The following is a 27,804-nucleotide window of genomic DNA, read 5'->3' as shown; positions in this document are numbered from 1 at the left end:
GCTGCCTTCTCATGGCATGCCAGATTTCTAGCCAGATTTTTCCAGTCCTTTTTTCCTGTAGAACCCAATGTGGCTGGAACATTAGACTGGAAGAGTTTGCAACAAAAACAGTATGCAGTATTCTGGGTTTCTGAGTACATAAGCCATGGCCTCTCCACTTTGTCACCATTGGGGATTTCACGCCAGTAATGTGTTGGATGGAAACTTCTATTTTCATTGTCTTTGGGGAACATGAAATTTTTCACCTGCCCATGTAGTACAAGGAAGTCCTCAGGCTACTGCTCAAGTGGGTCCACAGTCCTGGATCATCTAGACTTAAGGAACTAAACTCAGCAGCAGCTATTTCTTGCCTGCACCACACTCTTCTCTGATCTACACTTTTCTTCAGGAATGTGCATGATTACATCCATTTGAGATGGAGATATGGATGCTGCAGTAGCTGCCAGGTCACCTGCACTCTGACTAACTGGAAGATCAGGCATCTCCTCACCACTCACATCCTCACTGGGGCCGGAAGACTCACCGTGGACATTTGTGTCTCTGTATCTCAGGAGAGCTCCTTCCTGCTTAGACAGAAAAGCTTTCTTTGCTTTCTTAATTTTTCTGAATGCTGCCCCAGAGGGGCCTTTTCTTCATTCACTCATGACTGCTGTTCTGTGCCAGCTATAGTGGCTCTCAACACTCAATTGAAGGGCACAAATAAGCAGGCTGGTAGCACAGCCTGAGTTAGGGAAGATATCAGCATCTTAAGGGCCTAACTGGCTCCTACTAATTCAGTTGACTGCCTGTTCTCCTCAAGTGGGTTCAGGGAAGCAGCAGGAAACAGGAAGCTCCATGAGGAGCTGGTGTTAATCAGCCCAGGCTCCTGGGGGTGCTAGAGAGGTACATAAGAGCAGGGCCGGTGCAAGGCCCTGCGCCACCCCCACTCCCAGCTAACCCCGCCCCCCCCGCGGCAGCTAACCCCGCCCGCCGCCACCCCCTGCCCGGGGAGCCCTCCCTCTGCAACCACCCCCACTCTGCAACTAACCCCGCCCGGGGAGCCCCCCTCCATGGCAGCTAACCCCGCCCACCGTGGCAGCCAACCCCTCCCGGGCTCCTGCCGCCGCGGAAGCTAACCCCGCCCAGGGAGCCCGCCCCAGCTCACCTCCGCTCCGCCTCCTCCTCTGAGCATGCCGGCGCCGCTCTAATTCTCCTCCCCTCCCAGGCTTGTGGTGCCAATTGGAGGAGAATTAGAGCGGGGGCCGTATGGTCAGCGGAGGAGGCAGAGTGGAGGTGATCTGGGGCAGGGAGCAGTTCCACTGTGCACCCCCCTGCCTGTTACTGCGGGCTGCCCTCCCCGCACCCCGCCGCCCCAGCTCACCTCCATTCCACCTCCTCGCCTGAGCGGGCTTGTAGGCGCCCTCAATCACTAGTTCGCTTAGTGGTTGCACCCTGCATAAGAGGATTCTCCTCCTCTCTCTATCTGCAGCTCCTGCTGCTTTCTGTTATTCCCTCTCACCTTTTCTCCTGCCTGCCTGTTATGTCTCTTGTGCCCTCTTTCCTCCAGCACAGCACTCCACCAGGAATTAATGGATTTATTAAAAAGTGACAACATTTTTCTGGCTAAAGGGAAGCCTCTTTTATATAGGGAACAGTTCCCAATGACTTAGCTGCTCTGTACACAGTTCTGTATCTATTTTTATCAGATTTTTTTCTTTCCCCTTCTCTGCTCAACCTTTTCAATCTCTATTTGTTTTTCACTCTGATGGCTTTCTGCTCTATAATGCACCATGTTCCCTTATGTTTTCTCTCTCCTCTCTGCTCCTGCTGTCATCCTGTCCTAGGTGGAGGGCAAACCCAGGAAAACTGGAATTTACATCAGACTTTCAAGTCATAATATTCAAGTAGATTCAGTTTTAGGCAGAGTGAATTCTGCCTTCCCTAGGAGAAACCAGCTGCTTTGACTTCCCCTTTTCTCTATTAATGCTACGTGGTCTGTGCCAGTTTGTTCTTACAACACTGTAAGGGCTAAGATATTTGAAACCTCAGGACTGCATATTCCCTGAAATGACCTTTTATCTATTGTCTATAAGTATTGTCTATAACGTTTTTCTTGGCATACAGGTTTACCTTGCTTCAGTTCCTTCTGTCACGCTGAGGGCTGTAAGACAATAACAATTGATTGTGACTGCATTAGTATGTTGATAGGATTACAACATTCTAGCCAAATGCTTCCACAAAATGTAAGATCTCAGATAAAATTCAATAAGTGTAGGATAAAATAAATCTTTGAAAAGTATATTGGTCTGTGTAGCAGCATCAAGACCTACACACGGCTGAAATCATCATTTAATGTATTCCATGTGCTGCATCCAATATGAATTTTTAATATTTAGGAAGGCAGAAAAGACACTGTGAGCTACATTTAGATTTTGCAGCTGGAACCCAACACTTCAGAGATCAAGCTTTCCAATATAGGATCATGCAAAAAATATGTATGGATTTGTTGCATCCCAATAGACCACCACATTGACTTGTTCAAATGGAGCATTAGATTAGCAGCTATTTAGAGCTTGTCTATAGAGTGAGTAACTTCTCATGCAAGCTGGGATATGAATCGTACAGCATACCAGCTTGCCACACAATAGCTCACTGCACAGAAAAGCCCTTAATCTGTGCAAGAAAATCCTCCTGAGAATGCAGAAAGGTTGGGTTTTGTGGGCAAACCTAAGCCCTAGAAGAACAAGTGCTGATACATTAACACTCCTTTTCATCTACAGTTTCTCCAAGGACCTAATCCAGCTGTCACTGAAGTTTTTCCAGTGATTTCAATGGGAGCTGGGTCAGGCTCTAAGGCATATAAAAGTCAGATATTTGCCTCAAAATGTTTCCACTTCTCACCCATAACTATGCTTTGCATTAGGATAACGCAGTGCAGTACAACTTGCTCGTTTGTTGAAATGTTTTCTCAGGTAACTCTGACAAACAAAATTCTACAGCTACCTTTTATAATTATACCAGGAGCTTTAACTCCTGGTACCACAAATGTGGACCACATGTTTCCATGGGAATGAAGGCCACAGTCACTACCAAGTGCTTCCTTTTTCCTGGGAGTGAATTTAATATTATAGGCTGCGTGGGTACCACAGGCCTCATTTTAGATTGTCAACAGAGTGACTTGGTGTGTGTTTCTTGTGGTACATTTTTTAAAACTAGAAGAAACCAGGATTTCAGAAATAAGGAGCCCCACTTTCTAGTGCTCTAATGTTCTTTATCAGCAAACCCCTCTTCTGTAGGATAGCCCCAGTTTTCATGAAGCAAAGTTGTGTTCTGTAAGCTAAACTGCACTTTGGGTTGCAGAATGTTGAGGTATCAGAGGTAGCCCATCATCCACAGTGTGGTTATCATGAACATCATCACAGAGGCCTTGATGGTCACAGCTTTTACTTGGCCATGTAGGGGGAGTAAAAAGCAATAACCCCTCCCGGCTCTCCTACTGAGACGGGGGGAGGGATAGCTCAGTGGTTTGAACATTGGCCTGTTAAACCCAGGGTTGTGAGTTCAGCCCTTGAGGGGGCCATTTAGGAATCTGGGGCAAAAATCTGTCTGGGGATTAGTCCTGCTTTGAGCAGGACGTTGGACTAGATGACCTCCTGAGGTCCCTTCCAACCCTAATATTATATTATTGTGAATATTGCCTTAGTGAGTAGAGCAGGGACATCTTGCCCAATACTACTTCCCCCAAAAGTGAGTGGGCAGGGAAAGAGATGAAGGGGGAGTAGATGGAGATTTTGCTTTGCTCTGCAGCTTCTCCCACCTTCCACCCCCTACCACAGCCAGAGAAGCTGTGTGAGAACATGGGGTTGAGTAATTTCCTCTGAGCCAGGGGGACCAGGGAGGGACTTTCAACTAGTTTTGCAAGCCCAGGTGTGACACAGGAGCTAAGACTAAGTCAGGCTTTTTTTGAAACTCATATTTTAATATTTCATTGCCCATTCCCACTCCCAGCTCCAGTGAGCAGAAGCTACCAATGTCATTGACCTAATGATTGATTAGTATACTTTGTGTAATGCACAGAATGTTACTAGAGAGTGTGGTATGCTTGATGGAATGAAACTACATAATTCTGCTCTGAAGTCACAAGGATTAGACATTGCCTTTGTCTGGTTAGTGGGAGAAGTAGAAGACACTGCACCTAAAAGAGTATCTTTAACAATTACTGCTGTTGCCAGCCTCAGCTCTCTCTTGTTAGTGCTTTTGCCATGTTTGTAGCAGTGCTTTGCAAGGGAGGAAGTGGGGAGTAGATCAAACCCTTGCTCCATCCTTCTTCCACCTTTGCCTATTGAAGAGAAAGAACTATTTGGTTAGGCTTTGGCTGCCCTCAGGTCGAAGCACTGTGCAATTCAGATGCTTTCTTTCCATATATCCCTCTGTTCCTTCTGCTCTTGCTGGGCCCTTTTACAGGTAAGGAAGAGTGGTCCTATGGATAGGTGGCACGTCCTAGATTCTTTTCCTGGCTGTTCCTCTGACTTCCTTGGGGAAAATCACAAAATCTCTCTGGGTCCTGGGTTTATCACCTGAAATATGGGGATTGCAGTGCAACCCTGACTCACAAGGGTGTTGGAGGCTACATTAATTAATGTTTGAAAGATGCTCAAATGGGAGGCACTGGATAATGTCAGGGCATTTCTATCCTCTCTATTTAGTTGCTGTCAGTCTTGCATTTCTCAAAGCTCCTGACCTACTTTTCAGATTCTTCTTCTAAATATCAATGATAAAACAAAATTATTTGCTCTTTCTAATTATATTTTTCTTTCAAGTACAAAGCCAAGAAACAGAATAAACAGCTGAAATACAGATGTCACTTTCAGATGCTTACTGGCATACAACATGGGTTCTCAGCCTGAGTTCAAGACCCTTTGTATGCCTTGATCCCAAACCACATTAAAGGAGGGTTCCAAAATTTTATTTGGTTGTGACGTGGGGGTCATGAGGTGGAAAAAGTTGAGAGCCACTGACATATAGCATTATCCCCAGCATTTCTCTAAGATCAAAGGGAGTGAGATTTTCACAAATGTCCCACTTTACTTACCGTTGGGGTGACATTCTTTGTACAAAAAAACCCTCCACATCACAGCAAATGGAATTACTCTTTTGAACTCCACATGCGCTTAATTTGGACAAAACACTTTTGCTGTCAAAAAAAAAAAAAAAAAAAAAAAAAGGGCACCTAAAACAAGAACCAGTGCAAAGCTACTTCTCCCCACCATCATCCATAATTTTTCAAAGCAGGCAAAATCCCAAATTAATAGAGTGTCTAAATGTGAAGGTTTTAGTGCTGCTCTAGCTATGAGCCCAGATTTGCTGAGTGATAATTCAACCTGGTCAGAAAGCAGAGTCCATTGGATGTTTCAGTGCTAAGGGAAATCCAGTGGAAGCTAGGAAAATAAGGCAGGGAGAAGGTGCAATAAATAATATTTAAGATCCTGTGAATGTGTTTGTTTCGGTCTCTGAGTGTTTCTAAGTCAAACTTGGTCCTGGTGAACTTTGGCCGGACGATTTTCCTTAGCCACAGCCAAAAATTTAGCATCACAAGGTCGTGATCACTTCCAATATCAGCACCAGGGAAGTTCCTTGTTTTAGGTCTGTTAATCCCAGAATGAGATTGGTTTTGCACCATGAGGTAGTCGATCTGGCTGTGATGTCGACCATTAGGTACGTGCCATATTGATTGTCTGGATGCTTTATGTGCGCCTAATGTGTTTGCAAGAACCAGATTGTTATAGCTGGCAAACTCCAGAAGTCTCAATCCTCTCTCATTGGTTACCGCATTACAGAAAGGACCACAATAATCTCGCCAGTCTGCCTGTGCGTCAGTACCCACTTTAGCATTCCAATCTCCTTGTACAATCAGGATATCTTTCTTGGTACCTTATCAATGATGTCTTGGAGCTGATTGTAAAAATCTTCAATTTGCTCATCGTCATAGTCTGTTGTAGGGGCATAGACTTGTTCCACTGTGATATTAAATGGTTAAAGCAATGATTGGCTGAAAATTTGCCCCGCTGCTTGTTCTAGAGGAAGACGTAGAAACAATAACCAACAATTTTGACTCTGTAATGAATGAGGCAGCAATGGACATCCTTGAGAAACATCGTAAGAAGACAAAACCATGGGTCACAAATAAAATACTACAAATGTGTGACAGTAGAAGAGAACTTAAGAGAGACAAGAACAGCACTTAGGGTGTTAATAAATACAGAGCAATTGGCAGAAAAATCAAGAAAGGAATGAAAGAGGCCAAGGAGATATGGATTGAAAAACAATGCTCTAAAACTGAAGAGTATCAATAATAAAAATAGCAAATGAGCCTCCCAGGTTGAAAAATATCTGATGAAGGAAAGATGGACCAAAGCTAACACAGTTCAAGACAAAGAAGGGAATAGTCTTATAGAAGAAAGGGACATCATCAATAGGTGGACAAACTACTGCTCGGATCTATACAACCACCAGACAAATGGAGATCCTAGTGTCTTAGACAGCCCAGATTCAACAGAGGACAATGACTTTCCAGTACTGCGTGAAGAAGTGGACACAGCTGTGAAATCATTCAAGAAAAGAAAGGCTACGAGTATTGACAACATCCCAGCCGAATTTATGAAATTCCGAGGAGAAATATAATAGATGTACTCACCAAGTTCTGCAACAAGAGCTGACAGACCAGTGAGAGGCCCTCCACATGGACACAGTCACTAATCATCACTCTGCCAAAGAAAGGCAACCTGCAATTGTGTCAAAATTACTGGACTACAAGCTTAATTAGCCATCCTAGTGAAGTGATGTTGAAAGTCATATTGAACAGATTGAAGCCACAAGCAGAGAATTCATTGCTGAAGAACAGGCTGGCTTTCATGCTGGAAGTACCACAGAACAGATTTTCAACCTTCATGTTCTATGTGAGAAGTACTTACAACACCAGGACAGCTACCACATCTTTGTTGACTTCAAGAAGGCGTTTGACAGAGTATCGCACAAAGTTCTCTGGGCAACCATGAAGAAGTACAATGATGGTCGTCAGCTTATTCGTACCATTAAACAGCTGTATGCCAAGGCCAGCAGTGCAGTTCTCGTCAATGGCACAATAGGAGGGTGGTTTTGTGCCACTGTTGGAGTCCAGCAAGGCTGCCTTCTTTCCCCCACACTGTTCAACATCTACGTGGAGCACATAATGATGATGCCCTAGCAGATCACATATGCACAGTCAGCATTGGGGGCGAACAATCTCAAATCTTCGGTTCGCTGATGACATTGATGGCCTGGCAGGCAGTGAAGATGAACTTGCCAACCTTGTGAAATGATTGGATGAAACCTCCACAAAATACGGCATGGAAATCAGTGCAGAAAAAAACCAAGCTGATGACAAACAAACGTGATGGGATCAGCTCACATATCACTGTCAGTGGACAAGAGCTGGAGACAGTAAAAAGTTCAAGTATTTGGGGGCAATCATCACTGATGAAGGATCCAAAGCAGAAATTCGGGCAAGAACTGCACAAACAGCAGCAGTGGCAAAGCTAAAGCCAATTTGGAGGAATAAGAATATCTCCCTGGAATCCAAACTGAAACTGCTGTTGGTCATCTCCATTATTCTGTATGCGTGCGAGACATGGACCCTTATGGCAGAATTTGAATGGAAAATACAGGTAGTAGAGATGAGATGCTTCCGTAAAATCCTGGGCATCTCCTACTTTGACCACATCGCTAATGAAGAGGTCAGCAACATCATCACCCAATGCGCTGGGTCATATGCGGACCTCCTGATGACTGTGAAGAAGTACAAGCTGAAGTGGTACGGTCATGTAACAAGACCATCTGGCCAATCCAAGATCATCCTCCAAGGGACAGTACAGGGGAAGAGAAGAAGAGGTAGACAGAAGAAGAGATGGATTGATGACATAAAAAAGTGGACAGGAATGGACTTTGCGGAGACTCAAGCTCTGACACACAATTGTCAGGGGTGGAGACAATAGGTTGATTGCTCATCAATGATGGTGTCCCAATGACTTATGTGGTTATGGCAGTGATGATGATGATGAATGTGTATGCAGTACTTCATAAAACCCTCAGTCAGAAATGCCAGAGAGATCAGAAACAGAACTATATGGTAAAACCTCAATAATGTCCAGCTTATCGGTAAATAGCAGTGTGGCTTTTTGAATGTTTGGGGCCAGGATCAGAGCTGATGCGTAAGACTCACATCCGATGTGTCAGTGAACAGAAGGAGGTCTACGTTGATGCAGTATGTTCTGAGGAGCAAGAAAAAGGTGTAAGTCAAGGAAGGGGGTGGCCTAGTTTATCTTCTATCTACTTACACCCTCCTGTATATTGCTTTTCTTTCTGTACTCCTCTCTGGTGTTTTGGTGCGAGACTTCCTGAGAGTCACATTAAAACACCTTACACTCAGTGAGGGGAAGGGAGTGAGTTGTTACACGGTGGTAAGTGGGAGTGAGTCTAAGCGAGTCTTGGTCTACATGAGGCTAAGCTGGTGCAGTATGTTGGGGCGTTGTAAGAAGGTGGTGTTTACATGACTGTAGCTCCCTCTAGACTTCTTGGACTCATTCACACCCACCTGTGACTCTGGCTCTTGGCCATTTTAAAGGAATGTGTATCACACAGCCCTTTTGATCTAACTTTTTTCCATTTTAGATATGATGACTACACATATTTATGAAGTCCTATTCAGTGAGTGCCAGATGATGGCTGCTCCAAAACCTGTGCCCTGGGGGAGGGGGCACCCACACCAAATACGCTCACAAAGGAAGAAGCAATGTTATGACCTCCCTCACTCTGCAAGCGCAGGGGTTTGGGGAGAGGACCCTAGCATAGCTGTGAGCGCTGACTAGCCCTGAGGAAGTATGCCTGGGCATTGCTGTCACAGCAGACAGAGGCTGACGAGCTGTGCTGGTAAGGCAGGGTGAGGAGGGAGGAGTGTGCTACCCCTTTTCCACAAGTGTAACAAGGGTAACAGTACAGGGGATACCCTTTCCTCTCTCCCTTCAAAGCATTCTGGCTGCTCCTCCCATGGATACACACAGTTACCCAAGAGGAATCATCTCAGATATGGATGTGGCCCATCATATTTATTGGTCCTATACTTTGATCGAGAGTGAATGAAATAAACACCAGAATATAATACTATGAAATAAACTGTAGTCTGAGTGACTGTTTGTGCCACTATGTTCACAGTGATATATGGTACTGTGTGAATTAGGGTGACCAGATGAGAGGAAGAAAATATCGGGACACATGGGGGGGGTCACCTGCGGAGCAAAAAAAAAAAAGGAGTGCCACGAAATATCAGGACTAATTGAGTCCCGACCAAAGATCGGTCGGGACGCGGGACAAACACCTAGATATTGGGACGGTCACCCTATTGTGATGGGTGGAAAAAGTGCACTGCTGTTTGGATTTTGTTGTTTGTTTCCTTATTCTGATGCCTTTACGTAATATTCCCTGTCCTTTGTTATTTCTAGGAGCTGGTGGGGAGTAATCCTCCACAAAGAAACTGGAAAGGAATTGCAATTGCTTTACTTGTTATTCTGGTTATCTGCTCCCTGATTGTCACCTCTGTTATACTCCTGACACCAGGTATTTATAACCTTTAACTCACTTGCGTTCTGTTTTTCTTTTGTAAGTTTGCACTTCCAAGGGCAGAGACATGATAAAGTGAATGCAAAGTAGAGATCAAATAGTTTCCTATTCTTTAGCTTCCTTTAACATTGGGTGCAGAACACTGTCCAGAACATTATTTTATATCAGGGCTCTCTAGAGTCCTGATCCAAAGCCCTTTTCAGTTGATAGAAGGATCCATTTGACTTCAGTGGGGTTTGGATCAGATCCCAGCTCTTTATTTTTCTAAGAATATAAAACACAACCGTGCAGTACACAGCTTTGTCGTGGAGTAAATAATTTATACTTCCCAATGGGTGATCTTTAAACTTCATCTTTCAGCTGTATTCTGTATGCCTAGCCTTTGTAAATTACTTCTCTTACGATAACTGCCAAGTACCAGGCAGAGGCCATAGGCTTGAATTTTAATGTGACATCATTATGTTTATTGATTATTACATGTTTCTATGGCTTGTAAATTTCCATGGCTATTTACAGAATAGAGGTAAGATGCTTTCCCTGCCCTGAAGAGCTGGCAATCCACACAAGACAAGAGAAACAAATGTAAGACAAGACATAGCACAACAATTCAGTAACAGGAAGGTTTAGTGGTTGCTAAAGATGGAGGGTGGAAGGTTTCCCTGAAGAGATGGGTTTGACGGAGGAAAAGAGAAGGTTCTCTGTGAACAAGAACAGATGGGTGGTTGCAGGCCTACCAAGCAACATGATAAGAAGCCCAGAGCCAAAACAGGGAAAGGAGACAAAGGGAAGCAACAGGAAAGAGAACATAGGGTATGCAAATGCAAGCTGTGGGAGCAACATTGCACCAAATTTTGTGCAGGTACCAGTGCTTCATGTACTCCTTAGTAAGTTTGACCTACCTTCTGTGGCAAGATGGCTGGAGTCTACAATCCCAGAGATTCTGTGTCAGCGTCAGATAAATCAAGAAATGCAGGTTTCTATTACACTCAATATGAAAATGAATTAGACAACCACTACATTATCCCTTCTGCTATTTAACTTGATACCATATTCAATTTATTGGATTCAGCTCTCTACATTTTAAGTGTGCTGCAGAATTTTGAACTAGGTCTTCAGCTGGTGTAAATGGACATGGCAGTATTGACTTAAGTATAGCTATGCCAAGATCAGTGGACTGACGATCTGGGTCCTAGTACTGGAAACACACCACTGCATTGTAGGATTTATCAGACAGAAGCTGGAGGTTTGGCTAGCTGGGGTAGGGGGCAGTTGTAGCGTTTGACACCTGAAAAGATGTAGCTGTCAGTTTGGCATTGTGGGATAAGCACGTTAGCTGGATGTTTGTGCTAAAATGATCCACAGCGAAGTAGTTAAGGTTACTGTTTAAACTTCATAATTAGGTTTCAAAGTTAACACCCCATTGAGATGAATCTGTCTGTTCAGTGCACAGTGAGCTATTTTTTTTAGATTTTCTGCGGACTCAGCTTGCATCATCTAGGTAGGCAGAAATTTTCCTGCACTGCATCTTCAGAGCTAGTAGTTGGTGAACAACTTGTCATTGAAGTAATCTGCTGTGACTCAAAAGACATGTAGGGAACAGATATGATGAGTAAGCTCTTATTTTTACATAATAGTGTGTGTATATAAGCACATGTGTGCATACAGATATACCTTTTCTCTCTTGGGATGTACATATATGATATAACTATAAGAACACACAGAGCAAATAAAATGTAGGGAAATTTTCCTGGAAATAATAGTGTTCCAGACTCAATCCTACAATTGCCACCCCTATAATACCATAGTCCTGTTCCTGTTGGCCTGCTGCTGAAAACCTCTTCCTTTCTTTGTCCAGTTACTCTTCCCTCATACCTACCTTTAATACATCTATCACTGACCTGGAACCAGCTCTCAGTTTAGTCCATTGCTTTGAGCCACTGCTCCAATGGCCCTCTCTACAGTGTTTCCCCCAGGCTTGCAGTGTATAGATCTTCAGGAATCAATCATGAGCATGATGCAGGTAGGTAGAGTCTGAGGCACTTTGGGAACCCACTGCAGAATGAAGGATTACAATACAGCTTTAAGCAAAGCAGCAGTGATTAATTGTATCCATGCCTAGCACATGATGGTGGGGTTTTCAGGCAGGGTCAGAGTCAGGGCATGCTCTTCAGAAAGAAGGGTAAGTGGGAGGTGTGGAGAAGGGGGAGGTTAGGTGGCTGGAGCCCAGTAATGGAGGAAGAGGGTTTTATATGCCTTTTTACATTTCTCTTCCAAATTGATCAAAACCTTTAAAAAAGGTTTAAACTCTGGGTTCAATTTCTGGTTAGGCTGAGATTTATGCTGGTTCAAATGTTTAAGAAACAGGTCACTCTCCCTGTTTTAAGCTAGCCCATAAATTATGAGCGGAGTTCACTACATGCATTAGAAAGTCTAATTAGTAACAGCAGTGCTTAATTTTCAACTGCTTTTTTATTTCTTATTTTACAAAACCCTACTAAAATGGTGAGATTTCAGTGATTTATATTCCTTTAGACTTGCAGGGGCAGCATTTTCAAGTCCCGTATCTGCTTGTCTTAGCAGATATTTGCTAGTGAGTATCTGCTTGTGCAAAATTGCCCACAAAACCCATAGTAGTTTGTGGCTTCAAATACAGGTTTGTGTGAGTGCAGCTGTTCCAACCTGCTTTGAAATGCAGGCTAGTGCCTGCTGCCCATTCACATCAATGAACCCCCCCAAACTTTGCTTGAGTCTAGTGTTGTAGGATTGATACTTTACCAACAATATTTAGCTCCCTTCTCACAAAAGGGTGATAGAAACTAATATGTAAATCAAAACGAAGTAGGAGAGACTTGCTATCAGTTGGCCCAATCCTGCAGTGCTTTCTCAATCAAAGTTCTCATTGACTTCAGTGGGTGTTTTGCCTAAGGAAGATCTTCAGGATCAGGCTCTGTATTCAGAAAGCAAAGCTAAGCAAGGACTTTATGCATGTTTCCTCTTAGGGTACGTCTACACTGCAGCTGGAAGCATGCTACCCAGTGCAAGACACCACCAGCTGTGCTCAAGCTAGAGTGCTAAAAATAGCAGCGTAGCTGGGGATTGTGTGTGGGGCAACTCAGAGACAAACCTGCCCAGACCCCGCCCCCATATACATACTTAGACAGCTAGTCCGAGCCATCGCCTGTGCTACCCCGGCTTTGCTGCTATTTTTAGCATGCTAGCTCAAGCAAAGCTAACACATGTCTGTCTATCCATGCTAGGAAACCTCCCAGCTGCTGTGTAGAGGTACCCTTAGTCTTTAACATTTTCTGGAGATACACTTCAAGATGGTTCCTTTCAAGTCTGACCTATAACTGTATAAGTAAGTGCATCCAATTCCCTATTAAATTTTTAGCAGATGTCACAGGCACAGAGATAGTCTGAAAGGCAGTCACTGTAAAGCATTAGCTCACTGAGCACTACCAGTAGCTGCACAGTCGGTGAGCCACGAGCATGATGCAGTGTGCCTAGCATCACACAGGCTGTTCTAAAACAGTGGCAAAAAAACCCCTCATATGTGTTTTCCATTTTATTTTCTGAATTTCTATTATTGAATTTCCTGTTGTTGTAATTGCCCAGAGGGGACCTGAGCATAAGTTAGAGTAACCTTTCCAGAATATGAGGCATGCAAAGGTGGCTTAAAGCCACCGTATCCTGCTGGGATATCAGTTTCTGTGTACCAGCAAGACACCAGAAATCCTATTTTTCTAGCTGCACAAATCTGGGTTTTACAGCTCTAGCTGTGGTAAGGTGTAACAGGGAGTCCTTAAGGGCTAGGGAGTCTGGGCCCAGTCTGCCTTTTTCAATAATCAGACCCAGCTGAGAAGGAGTCACATGTTTCCTATAAAGGGCTGAGAGAAATTGGTTGGTGGAGCTGTGGGTTCCTGTGGCTGGCTCTGGAGCAGTATAGGAAGATGTAAAGGGAAAGACCTTTGGGCCCTGCTTGGTCAGGGGAAGCTTTGTTTGTATTGCTTTGTGAGTGTGTGGTGTTGGCTCAAGGCACCTTATTCCAGCTGTTCAAAACACAGAACAGGGTCCTTGGTTAGTCTCCAACCTGAAAGTACATAGGCCAACACTAACTGAGGTTAATGTACTCCACAGCATGTTGTGGGCTACGTTGTACCCATTAGCGTGTTGGTGTGGAGCTCAAGGAGAGACTGCCACAGCAAGGCTGCTCTGTGTGTGTGATGGGAACAATAGTGCCGCCTAATCCTCCACTCCTTTGGAGTGTTAGGATTGCCCAGGCCCTATATAGAGAGAGTGGTCCCGGTGCTTGTCTGAGTGCAGTTGTCCCTGGCCTGTGTGGATAGGATCATGCCCTCTATCCATTCCCCATCCCCAGGCTCCAATGTTGAAACAAGGGAGTGTCTGTCCTTATGACTGTGCTGGAAGACTAGGGACCCCACGTATATATCCAAATGTTTGTTCCATAGTGGATTTTCCCATTAAATAGTTTCCCCCTCAACTGGTGGCCCACCTTGCTATTTAGGCTTTGGCAGCTCTACTGTTCCTCCCCCACCTACTCTGGTTACCCAGTTTGCTGCCACCAGGTACTAAGTATTAGCACCCTGCTGTTTATCACTCATTGAAGAGATCTGTTTCCTTGAGTTCCTCAGAATCTATATTGTTGGTTTAATAAAAATGTGAAGAGCATGGAAAAATATTATTGCATAGAGGGGTTTGACAGGGGATTTGCGTGAGGCTATTTCAGTTCCTGTAGCGAGTGAGGCCAAATCAAGTAAAACAATTAAAGACTCCATCATAGTTTGAAAATAGGAAAACTGAAAGAACATGTTATAACCTGGTACAGGATGTCTGAACACCTGCTAGTGAAACAAAACATGTTTCACAGTTATTATTAACTTTCCTTTAAGAATCACAAGATGTTGATCTTCTCTGCACTTGCTTTGGATTGTCATGAGACTTCTAATGCCGTATTGGTTCAGGGCCCACAGAGGAGACACTCACTTAACTACTTGAATCCTACATGCCATATTGCATTACACACTGGAATCAGAAGACTTTTTAAAAAAATGTCAGCAATGTCTGGGAATCTTGATGTCACTGCTGGCTCCCCCCCCCCCCCCCCCAAAAAAAAAAGACGCTAGATTGCTTTATCTGTACCAGTCTCAGGCTAGCCAAAGTATGTCTCAGCAAATTCTAAAGATGGGCAAGAGACTCAGAATTCAGAGCAGAAGGGGAACCATGAAAATATTGTGGTTCTTGCTGAAGAGTGCTGAGAAGATAGCATCTTAATGCCCTCGAGAAGTTCTGCCTCTTCAGTAGAATGCCCCCACTAGTTCTGTTTTCTAGCAGCTGGTACAAAATCCCTCTGTTGTATAGTGCACCAGTTAGGTGCCCTGTATTTAAGTTTCACTGCATAAGCACCTTCAATATGTGTTCAACACTACATTACAAGGGTGGGGATGGGGCACCATAAGAGAATAAATAGTACAGGAACCAGTTTTCTTTTTGCTTCTGCTATTCTCCTCTTTGTCTCTCCCCCTCCCCTGTTCCACAGCAATGAGGCTAGTTTCTGAAAAGACAGCGTTTGGCCCAACCCCAGCCAGCTGTGTTCAGGCAATCAGCTGGTGCCTCAAACACCTGACCTGAAGAATTACACATCAAAGCAATCTTTGTTTTAAAAAAGTGAAGTTAGTTCATACCTGAAGATACATGAAGATTTGACATTTCATTGTGTGAAATTAGTGCCAGACAATGAAAGACTTGCTCGCATTTATGTTTGAATTCCCTTGTCTCCCTATTATTGTATCTCAGTGTACCATTGGATGAGTTCCAGACTCAAAGGATTCTTTTTAAGTCCTTCTGCCATAGAGCAGTTGCTACTGTTTTGTGGTCTTCTGTACCAAGATTTCTACCCTTTTGATGTTGAAATTGATTCTCCTCCTATTATGTGAAGATGTATAGTGGGAGTCCTGTCCTAGTGCATGAGAGTTTGTGATGATAGCATCCAAGATATGTAGGAAGCATTTTTTGGGGGTGGGGAAGGAAGGGCAATAGAAGTAGCATCATCAGGAGACACAGTATGGGTGAATGATGCTGAGCCTATCCTTCTGCCATCTACTAAGAAGTCTTCCAGAGTCTCAAAATTATGTGCAAGTAATCCAGAGAGCAGCTTTGTTTTCACAGTTATTGCAAATGAAGTTTTGTCTTTTTATTATAAATGTACCTGAGTAGGGGGAAGATTTATAAAGGAGCCTAAAGATGCGAAGAATCACCTAGTGGGATTTGCAAAAGCCCAGTTTAGTACCTAACTCCCCTTGAAATAATTTGTAAATCCCACCAAGAACCAATCTATATCTTTAGGTGCCTAACCACCTTTCTCAATCTAGACTTGTGTTTTGTTTTTCTTTTCCCACTGTTTGAATGTTTAACTTATGGCATAATTTAACCAGTGGTGTTAGAACAATCTCTTCAATAATTTGTATTGCTGTGACGAATACATTTAAAAAAAAAACAAGTTTTGTTCAGAAGAAACACATACTTTGGATCAGACTTTGGTCCTTTTGTAGTCATTGGGACCAGGCATTTGCTCCTAATATACAGTATATATGAATTTCAGAATATTGGGCCAAATTTGACTTTACATTAAGGTCCCATTATACCACTCAGCCTGCCTACAGGGGCCTTAACATGACTGAGAATTCAGGCCATGGTGTTCTCCCATCTATTCTGAAATGTGGAAGAGCTCAGCATGGGGAGTTATATGCCATTCACAACTGTTGCATTTGCAGATACATTTCAAATTAGGAATAACGCCTATTTCCTTCTGAATATTTTACAGTTGAAGATAACAGCCTATCTCAAAAGAAAAAGATAACAGTGGAAGATCTGTTCAGTGCTGATTTCAAAATTCATGACCCAGAGGCTAAATGGATAAGTGGTGAGTCTTACACACACACTTGACAATAATTCTACTCTCACTTTTTCTTTCCTCTTCCTGTCTTTCTTTCTTCCTCCTTTTCTCACTCTTTCTCCTGACTTGTGTCTCTAGTACCCAAATTCTTACTCCAGCTTTCCTCAGGGTAAATGTGTAAATTATATTTCTCCATTATACACAGCATCACATATGTTTCAGTAACCCCTAGAGGCCCCAATCAGGGCTGTTGGTTGGTGCCATTCAGACATGAAGTGAAAAAGACAGCCCCTATCCCAAACAGCTTATAATCATGGTAGCTGACAAGATGCAACAGGTGGTCAAAACAAATGGTTAGAGCACTATCATGGTCAGTCTTTATTTTACCATAAACAAATCTTCTGATTTATATTTTCATAATGTATTCCCTCGCCAAAATATTTTTTTCAGGCAGAGAGGTGAAGCATTGCTAGGCAACTAGCAACACAGTGGTCCAGCAACAGCTGGTCTGCTCCTTGTATGTGAGCGATGTATTCTTTTTATCCTGTCTTGCGATCTATATTTTCCAGTACCAAGGGGAAGAGACAGAATAATACCAGAATTAATGCACACCATATTTGCAGCAGTGGAAATTGTTCTACAGATGCAAATTCCAGCCCCCCACTGGCATCTACTACAATCTAAATCAGCTCTTGCTGGAATGAAACAACAACGTGCTGTACCGCTCATTTAGGGACCAACCTGACTCTCATTAAAGTGAACGGGAATCTTTCTATTGACTTTAATTGGAGCTGAACCAGGTCCTTGCTGCTGCAATCTGCCTTTTGGGGGTGGGGATCTACCCTGTGGGAGCAATTTTAATCCCCGGAGAGGGGTGGGGAGAGAGATTGCCAAGGGAATAGGCTGGATCAGTGCATCCCCCAGTCACCCTAAGCACATCCATCTCTGGCCAACCCCATCCACCTTTTTTTCTGCTGCACTAGCCGCTGGTGGAGAAGCCATTGCAGGCAGTGACTGTCACTACAACCAATCAGCGACTTGCCAGAGGACTTCTGGCTGGTGAGTGCCCGTTTTCAGTTTCTGCACACCTGTTGGACTGTCTCTCCCAGTACTGCAATCTATGGGGAGAATAAAGGTGGAAATACTTCTTGCATTTAGGAGTTCAGAAACCATTCTTTAGCATTATTATGTAACCTTTTCATGCCTAAAGGCTCCAATCAAGAGGCTGCTCCACTGCTCTGGGCACTGTACAGACACCTATTATGAAACATTCCTTGCCCCAGGTGAATTTCTTTGATTATTTTGCTTCATAATATCCTGTTCCTATGAATATTTTTGCACCTAAACTCTGCCACTAGAATATTTGTGGGATGATAACGCAATATATTTTTTTTATTTGAACAAACATCAGGAGAATTTTCCAGCTCCACTTAGAGCTGGAAACTCAAAAACTAATTTCTTTCATGGTTAAAATGTGTTTTTCTGCACAATAATGTTCTTTTTTTTTTTCCTGTGCAAATACAAGCTTTCCCGAACTGTTTGCATGCTGGTAATATCTATATGTTTTTATTAGCCTCTAATTTTTGGCAGGCATTATAACTCCCACATTTAATTGTTGGTAAAGGTCTGGATCCAGGGCCCACTGAAATCAATAGACCCTCTTGGACTTCAGTGGGCTTGGATCATACCCAAATAATCTAAGGTTCTATAAAAGTAAAAAAAAAAAAAATTAAGCTGTCATTGGTCAAGCCATTATAAACATTTCTGATTAAATGATTTTCCCTTTGGTGGTGGTTATAATAATTATGTTTCAGATTCTGATGTCAGGTACACCAGTATAAATCTGGAGGAACTCCATGAAACCAGTGATATTCCTTTAGAGTCACACCAGTGTAACTGAGAGCAGAGTCTTGCAGTAAAATACTATAATGCCCTTCATCCAAGAACCTCAAAGCACTTTACAAACATTAATTAATTCTTACAATACTCCTTTGGATAGGGAAATATTACACTCTTTTTACAGCTGGGTAACTGGTAAATCAGGATTACGATGACCAACAGTTCAGTGGAAGAGCTTGAAATAGAGCCCAGTAGTCCAAAGTTCTAGTCCATGCTTTGCCTACTACCCCATCCACCCTCTGTCCTGTTGTACCCAGCTGTTCTTGGTTCTCAAAATGCAAGTTCTTCTTCCCTTAGGACTCACTGAAGAAGCCTATTTCGCACTAACACAGCTTAGTAGAAAATAGCGCTGAAAGATGTGTGTAAAAGTGGGAATTAATGGGTGGAAAGAACCCTGGTTGTTTTGGGATTCCGACAAAATAATTGAAACCGTAACAGTGTCATATATCCTTGTCCCCATTCTTCCCTTGTTGTTAACAACACAACATAAACCACTCTAATGTAAAGAGATCTGAAAGCTAGATTGCAAAAATCGATGCTCTTGGCTCTTTTCGCGTCTACCAGATTTCCTTTAAAGGGTATTACTCTCTCGTTTTATTTTTTGTGTTGTTATAAAAGACAAGAGTTTGTTAGCCTAGCCAATGATAAGCATGTTGCATGGCTAGGAGTATTCAAATGGTCTCAGTGATTTGCTTTCAAAGCAGTTCAGCTAATGAAATCTCTCAATTCTGATCCATTTGCTTCAGTGGGTTTTGGGGGTCTTTTCATTGATGTCAGTGAGCATTGGATCAGGTTCTAAAGTCCCAACACAAGAAGGCATCTCTCTTCAGGACAAAAATCCCATTGAAGTAAATGGAACATGCATAAGCACTTTTCTGAATTGGGGCTTGAATGCAGGAAGTGTGTGATTCTGACCTATACCGATGTAATCCCATTGATTTAATAGTAGTTAACAGAGAGAGTTAATTCATGGTATGCCCACATCTTGAATGCTGCATGCAGATGTGGTCGCTCCATCTCAAAAAAGATATATTGGACTTGGAAAAGATACAGAAAAGGGCAACAAAAATGATTAGGGGTATGGAACAGCTTCCATATGAGGAGAGATTAATAAAACTTGGACTTTTCACTTTGAAAAGAGATGACTAAGGGCAGATATGATAAAGGTCTATAAAATCATGACTGGTGTGGAGAAAGAAAACAAGGAAGTGCTATTTACTCCTTCTCATAACACAAGAATTTAAATGAAATTAATAGGCAGCAGGTTTAAAAACAAACAAAATGAAGTATTTCTTCACACAATCAACCTGTGGAACTCTTTGCCAGAGGATGTTGTGAAGGCCAAGACTATAATAGGGTTCAAACAAGAACTAGATAAATTCATGGAGGATAGGTCCAACAATGGTTATTAGCCAGGATGGGCAGGGATGGTGTCCCTAGCCCAGAGGTGGGCAAACTACAGCCCGTGGGCCACATCCGGCCCACGGGACCGTCCTGCCCGACCCCCAAGCTCCTGGCCCAGGAGGTAGCCCCCATCCCCTCCCCTGCTGTCCCCCCTCCCCCTCAGCCTCAGCTCGCTTGCTCCGCTGCCGGCGCAATGCTCTGGGCGGCAGGGCTGTGAGCTCCTGGGGCAGCGCAGCTGCAGAGCCCGGCCTGACCCAGTCTCTGGGCTGTGTGGTGGCGGTGGCGGTGTGGCCCGGCTCCAGCCAGGCGGCATGGCTGTAGCGCTGCCAGCCATCGGCGCTCCAGGTAGCGTGGTAAGAGGGCAGAGAGCAGGGGAGTTCAGGGTGGTGGTCAGGGTGTGGGGGTGTGAATAGGGAGTAGAGTGGGGTGGTTTGGGGGGGAACAGGGAGTTGAATGGTGGCAGGGGCAGTCAGGAAGGAGGGGGGGTTGGATGGGGCAGGGGTCCCGGGGAGGCCGTCAGGAATGAGAGGAGGGGTTGGATGGGGCGGCGGGGGTCCGGGGATGGTGAGGGGACAGGGAGTGGGGAGGTGTGGATGGGGCAAGGGCCCCAGAGGGGCCGTCAGGGAACGGGGGGGTTGGATGTGGCAGGAGTCCTGGGGGGGGGGCAAATACGAGGTGGGGGCCAGGCCATGACTGCCTCCCCAACTGGCCCTCCATACAATTTACCATGTGGCCCTCAGGCCAAAAAGTTTGCCCACCCCTGCCGTAGCCTCCGTTTGCCAGAAGCTGGGAATGGGCAACAGGGAATGGATCACTTGATGATTACCTCGTCTGTTCATTCCCTCTGGGGCATCTGGCATCAGCCACTGTTGGAAAACAGGATACTGGGTAGATACATCTTTGGTCTGACCCATTATGGCCACTCTTATGTTCTTATGAGATGAGAGTTGACCTCAGAGTGTGACACAGCTACACTTCAAGTGCTAAGAGTGCAGATCTTCCTCAGACTTTGAGTATCTCTTTTAAGTTGGTTTGTGTGTTTTTATTGTAATGGCAGGTAGTTATAAGTTAGATGATTTTCATAAATTCAAGAGAGGAGACAAAATTGGTACGTTGACTCTGAACCCTTGGAGTTTTTGAGGAGTTGGGGTGTTTTTGAATTCATGGATGCAAACCCTAAAGATTTTGGTTCCTGAATTCAGAGCAGCACAGGAATCTTCATGTCTCCATGGCCCATCTTTAATAATTCCCCATGGTTTCCAGACTGCTGACTACAGACGAAAAAGATCTAAATCAGCCCCACGAGATGTCTTCTGGAGGACAGGATCACAGTTCAGCTCTCAGTGGGAGTAGGCACAGCCTTAAAGAAAAAAAAATGTGGCAGTTGTCGTGTATGTAGCCATGTAAATGTAGGGGAGCAATGTTGTGGGCCAGATTCTGAGCTGGTGTAAATCGCCACAGTGTCATTACGTGCTGGGGAGTTAAAAAACTGTCCGTCTGTTTTCTGTATGCTGCACTTTCAGATCTCAGGAGCTTCCCTCCCTTTTCACAGGGAGACAGTATTGTGAGTCATGTCCAGGTGGCTGTTAACGAATGAATCACATACTGTACGTTTGGTCACTGAGACTTACATTTGTTCTTTGTTGCTTTTCCTCAAGTACATTTCCACACCAAAAGTACACGTTTTCTTTGTTAATGGGAAACATAACAGCGGTCTCTTCACTGGTTACTGCAATTGACTGGATGCAGTGTGCCGCCAGTGCCTGCTATTTACAACAGGATGTTTTTCCAGCCCCGGTTGAATTAGTGTTTGTGGTGACATCTGGCAACATGTGGTTCTTTATTTTTTGTATTATGGTAATGTTTAGAGGCTCCAACTGAGATCAGGGCCCCATTGTGCTAGGCACTGTACAAACACATAGTGAGAGCTGGTCCTTGACCCAAAGAGCTAACAGTCTAAACAGAAAAGACAGTAAAGGATGAAAGAGAGTACTATTATTCCCATTTTACAGATGAGGCCTGAGGAACAGAGACATTGAGTAATGAAATTGGGCCCTGTTCTCTTGAGTCCCAGTTCACAAGACTACCCTTTCTCACTGACATAATATTCCTCCTCCTACATGAAGAGGCACAAGGGGTACAGTTTTCAGAAGGACCCAATTCCCATTTTCAAAAGTGACGTAGGCACTTAGGAGCCTAACTCTCATTGCAAGTCAAAGGCTTTTGACTAAGTTACAAGCCCTTTCGAAAATGTTACCTAATAACTGAGATCTAAACAAAGCAAAGCCTTTTTTTGGGTTATGCTGAACATCACATTAGTTTTATTGTATATTTTACTAATACAATTATAAAATAAATCTCTAGGCTCTTTTAAAGTTTGATATTGAATTTAATGATCTAGAACTAATATGTTTTATTTACCATGCTGAAAAATGTTGTCTTGTACTAGCAGCGGTAATTTATTTCAGTTTACCTTTAGTAATAATGCTCAGATCAACAACACCCTGAGAGCCCTGATGTCCCCAAGCCTATTCCGCGTAATGGAAATTCATTGCACTGTATTGATAGAACCACTGATGCATTTCAAATGATGCAGATGCATGTGGAGTAAATGAATTATTTATGGTTCACTCTGCATAAGTATTAGAACTTTTTAAGTGCTAACATTTTTCACTTTTTAAAAAAGTATGAATTAAGGTGCCACAGTGACAGTCCTGGGGACTGGTCACAGCGGTATAGCACAGTTGGCTGGGATTGCAAGTTTCTCCAAACTGCTCTTGTAATGAATTTAGAGGACCAGGGGAGTGACTGAGTATGGGACCCACCCAACTCTTGTCAAAGTCAATGAGACTTTCATTGACTTCAGTGGGTGTTGGACGAGAAATAATAATAATATATGGAGATATGCCTATCTCCTAGAACTGGAAGGGAGCCTGAAAGGTCATCAAGTCCAGCCCCCTGCCTTCACTAGCAGGACCAAATACTGATTTTGCTCCAGATCGCTAAGTGTCCCTTTCAAGAATTGAACTCACAACCCTGGGTTTAGCAAGCCAAGGCTCAAATCACAGAGTTATCCCTCCCCCTTATAGGGTGTTGGACTGCTTCCTATAGGACTGGAGAATAGTTCATCTTCCTGGCCCAGTCAATCCCTGCCCCTTCTGATCCTAGTTCAGATGGTCTTGTTTCTAATCTTTCCTCTTAAATACGTCCCACTCATCTACTTTTTAAACTAAGTACATTTTAGTGTTCTCAGATGTGGGTGCTGGCAGATTAGGACAACGTACTTGTCCTGATTCTCCTGTCACTTACAGCAGTGTAAATTAAGCATAACTCCGCTGGCATTAATGCTGATGTGAATCTGGAGGAAGTGGGAAAAGAATCAGGTCTGTTATGTTTTCATTTTTGCTTGGCTCTTCCGCCATCTGAACTCCTAATTAATCAAGTTTTATTTCATTGCATTCTCAAATGTGTTGTGCTGAGATGGCTGAAAAGAGACCTCCCCCACCTCTGACCCCGCTGTGGCCAATGCTGGAATCATCATTCACGGCAGCCTATTTTTGTTCTACTCCGGTGTGCTTTTTGCCCTTTTGTATGCAACTGCAATGTTTTCTGATGGATGTATCAAAAACCACAGGCCCATTCTTTCACCACAGGGTGAAATCTTAGCTACCAAGTCAATTGTCGTGGTGTCTAAGAGCTTCTACCCCCACATGCAGAGGGTGGTGAAAGCCCTGCAGTGTAGCAGTTTCAGTGGGGAAGTAGGCTTGAAGGAGAAAGAGAAGCAGGTGGGGGAAGGGTCTGAGAGAGGCTGTAGGTTCCTCCAGTGTGCAGATACATTAGCCACAGTCCCCTAGGTAGGGGACGTGTTGGAGTTGCAGCCAGTTTTTGAACCATGGCAGGGATACCAAGCTGCCTTGCCCAGGGATTGAGCATTGGGTTCCTTCCATCCCAGCCCTTGTGTAATTCCTTTCATGAGGCTCATTTACTAGGGTTTTGTAGTTTGTGTGCACCAGTTAATCAAGGTGTTTAAGCACATGCCCAACTTTCAGTATGTGAATAGTCCTATGGAAGTCGGTGGGACTGTTCATGTGCTTAAAGATAGTTCCTATTCATGTGCTTAAGTGCCCTACTGAACTCAGGCCTAACGCTGCAAAACCAGAATTAATATGGGCCCATGGTCTGTCCAGCCTGAGCTTCTGCCCCCAAAGCCATGGAGATCATTCATTTTCAGTGCAGGATGTTACAAAGGGAATCAAAGGACAAGCATATTTACACGGACCACAAGCCCTGATTTGAGACCCCACCCTGGAATGGCTCCTCCATGACACTCTCTCTGCAGATTGTGAATTCCTGAGAGCACCAAAAATGAGCCGCAGTGTTCCTCTCCTGGCCTCAGCTTTCTGGGATTTGCCTAAGCACAGCCAAATTGGCCCCTAAACGAGAGAGAGAAAAGCCTGCAATTAGTTGTTTTTGAACGTTCCTTCTCCAATGAAGATAGGATGTGAAGGGAAACATTTCTATCATGCAGCTGTTTTGTTTTGTTGCTGCTAAAGAGAAGGAAAGAGGAAATCAATCTGGCCCTCCTGAAAATGAATGTAGTCCGCAGAAGCATGCTGGTGTGAGGCTACAGTCTGTTCTTTCCCTTTAAATGTATCCTAGTGCATTGCAGGGGAAGGCTGTGCTTCTCTGCAGCGCTAGAAATGCTCTGACGCTTCATATAGCTGTTAAACGGAAGGGCTTTGGGCATCCTTTGGCCAACCACAATTCTGCTTAGTACTTGTGTCTTATTGACAGGACTCTTTCTAGGCAAGTTCCTCCTCCTGGACCATCCGCTCCTAGGCATTGCCTTTAACATTATATTATACCATAATGTTATTGTTTATGGCTACAGTGTAATTGTGTGCAATGCACTTCACAAAAAATGGCAGGTCACAGCTCCTCAGAGTTTACAGTCTAAACTAGAATGCAGCACGGGATGACAATGAGCAAAGAGTGAGTGGGGAAGCTCTGGGGAAAATTGGGACTGCAATAGTAAAAGAAATGGACATTCTCTTTTTGTGTCTGCAGGCCAAGACTTTCAAGCTTGGATGACTAAAATAGGCACCTAACCCTATACTTAGGGACCTGGTTTTCTGAAGTGGGCTGAACCCCCATAACCCCCACTGACCTCAATGGTTGCTGTTGAGTCTCAGCACCTCTGAAAGTCAGATCACTTTCCCTAGCAACCCACTGATAGCCTGGCCTTGCTCCCATTGAAGTCACTGGCAGGATTCCTATTGATTTCAACAGGAGCAAGATCTGAATACATACATTTCCTTAACGCAAGGAGACCCATCTTTCACTGGGCCAACTTCCATTGGGGAAAGAGACAAGCTTTCGAGCTCTTTCCCCAACAGAAGTTATTGCACCCACCTTGTCTCTCTCAGATCCTGCAGGTGGGGTCAGCAAGCAGGATTTCTACACGTGTTACAGCTGTCAGGCATGCAAAAGTAATTACCCTGTTTCCCCTCACTCAGCAAAAGTAGTGCTTTCCTCTCAAACTAACACTCATACATACCTCCTGCTGTGATAGTGCCTCTGAGCGAGCAACGGGTATCAGGAGAACATTTTGGAATGGTACAGGTGTGGACTCCAGGAGGCTGCTTTTGCGTTATAAGTTTGCTCACAGGTTTGAGGTACAAATCCATGAAAATTAAATGCCTGCTCTCCCTTTCCGTTCCTCCTCCTCATCTGTCATCTTCTACCTTGTCACCCAAACTACATTTCCATCCTTTTTATAATGTGATGTGTGGCAGCACAGAATGGTCCCAGACAACGTCAAGATTATAGACTGCTAGTGTTAGTGGCTAACACATAGCTGTTGGGTGTAGTGCTTTATCTCTGTAAAGTGGCAGATGGACAGAATTATTGCTATTGCCCCCCTTCTCCAAGGGAGCCTCTTTATAAACAGGATAACAGTGGGGGTAGGAATGGCACACTGCTATGCTGAGCACCTCCATTTGTGGGGGACTTTCAAAGATGCAGCTCCCATGCATCTGTTTACCTCCTATAACACCACAAATTCAACATATGTGCTTAAGAATCTGCAACCAGTTAAAAGACAGGGCCTGATTCTCCTCTTACTTGTGGTTGTTTACATCAAGAGTTGCTCCTTTTGAAGGCAATGCAATTAAACTGGTTTTACACTGGTATAACTGGGGAAAAAAATCAGGCTTAATCTATCTAATCTATAATTTTAGAAGTCTGTGTGACTAATTGCCTGCACAACGGGAGTGCCTAATTTGCATGTGCATTTACCAGGTTTACACATGCATATCAGATGATTGTTTTTGTGGTTGGTGTTCACGCTAATTATACACCTAACTTCTTTAGAAAAAATCAGGTCAATGACCAGCTAATTTGGATACACTGTATCAAACTAACAAATAGCCATTTGAGCCACCTTATCCCAATACTGTTTCTGAAAGGGATATGAACAATGACAAAGTCTTAAGACTTAGAAGTTATTGCGGCGCTTATAAGACAGCAGGTCAACTCACCAACCAGTTTTAGGGTTGCCAACTTTCTACTCGCACAAAACCAAACACCCCTGCCCCACCCCTCCTCTGAGGCCCCCCCCCCATTCCCCACCCCTTCTCAAACACCCCACCCCCTGCTCACTCCATTCCCCTCCCCTGTCACTTGCTCTTGCCACCCTCACTCACTCGCTCATTTTCACCGGGCTGACTCAGGGAGCTGGGGTGCGGGAGGGGGTGTGGGTTCCATGATGGGGCCAGAAATGAGGGGTTTAAAGTACGGGAGGTGGTTCTGGGCTGGGGCAGGGGGTTGGAGTGGGGGCTCTGGCTGGGGGAGCAGACTCTGGGGTGGGGCTGGAGATTGAGGGGTTTGGGGTGTAGGAATGTGCTCTGGGCTGGAACCAAAGGGTTCAGCGGGCAGGAAGGGGATATGGGCTGGGGCAGAGGGAGGGGAGGGAGGGCTCCGGTTGGGAGTGCGTTCTCTGGGGTGGGGCTGGGGATGAGGGGTTTGGGGTGCCAACCACTTTAGCCCACAGCTATCATCTTGAGTGGAGCTTTCCAGAAATGTCTGTTTACAGCAGCCGAAAGGCTACCTTTAAGGTGACCCCAAGCTTTGTAAGGAACATTAGTTAGTAACTTACGCATGTTGCCCTAAAGAAGCTCCCAAGTTCTTCACCCCTCTCCACTTAGAAACATAGAAGATTAGGGTTGGAAGAGACCTCAAGAGGTGATCTAGTCCAATCCCCTGCTCAAAGCAGGACCGACACCAACTAAATCATCCCAGCCAGGGCTTTGTCAAGCCTGACCTTAAAAACCTCTAAGGATGGAGATTCCTCCACCTCCCCATTCTAGTGCTTCACCATCCTCCTAGTGAAATAGTGTTTCCTAATATCTGACTTAGACCTCCCCCACTCCAACTTGAGACCATTGCGCCTTGTTCTGTCATCTGCCACCACTGAGAACAGCCGAGCTCCATCCTCTTTGGAACCCCCTTCAGGTAGTTGAAGGCTGCTATCAAATCCCCCCTCACTCTTCTCTTCTGTAGACTAAACAAGCCCAGTTCCCTCAGCCTCTCCTCATAAGTCATGGGCCCCAGCCCCCTGATCATTTTCTTTGCCCTCCACTGGACTATCTTCAATTTGTTCACATCCTTTCTGTAGTGGGGGGCCCAAAACTGGACGCAATATTCCAGATGTGGTCTCACCGGTGCCTAATAGAGGGGAATAATCACTTCCCTCTATCTGCTTGCAATGCTCCTACTAATGCAGCGCAGTATGCCGTTAGCCTTGGCAACAAGGGCACACTGATATCCAGCTTCTCATCCACTGTAATCCCCAGGTCCTTTCTGCAAAACTGCTGCTTAACCAGTCAGTCCCCAGCCTGTAGCAGTGCATGGGATTCTTCCATCCTAAGTGCAAGGCTCTGCATTTGTCTTTGTTGAAC

At 44.4% G+C, this 27,804-nt stretch overlaps 1 protein-coding gene across 8 annotated transcripts in view; it reads left to right on the top strand.

Annotated features, from left to right (window-relative positions):
- DPP6 (dipeptidyl peptidase like 6) overlaps positions 1 to 27,804 on the top strand; it is a 767,813-nt gene that overhangs the window by 492,687 nt on the left and 247,322 nt on the right. For all 8 annotated transcript variants that reach the window (XM_054021141.1, XM_054021143.1, XM_054021139.1 and 5 more), the window contains exons 2-3: positions 9,513 to 9,627; positions 16,472 to 16,570. In XM_054021141.1, the coding sequence (XP_053877116.1) occupies positions 9,513 to 9,627; positions 16,472 to 16,570 (214 nt within the window). The remainder of the gene's footprint in view (positions 1 to 9,512; positions 9,628 to 16,471; positions 16,571 to 27,804) is intronic.

Source organism: Malaclemys terrapin, chromosome 2, assembly GCF_027887155.1.
Source record: "Malaclemys terrapin pileata isolate rMalTer1 chromosome 2, rMalTer1.hap1, whole genome shotgun sequence".
NCBI classification, from domain to species: domain Eukaryota; kingdom Metazoa; phylum Chordata; order Testudines; family Emydidae; genus Malaclemys; species Malaclemys terrapin.
The sequence above is the reverse complement of the archived record's forward strand: the minus strand, read 5'-3'. Positions and strand labels throughout refer to the sequence as shown.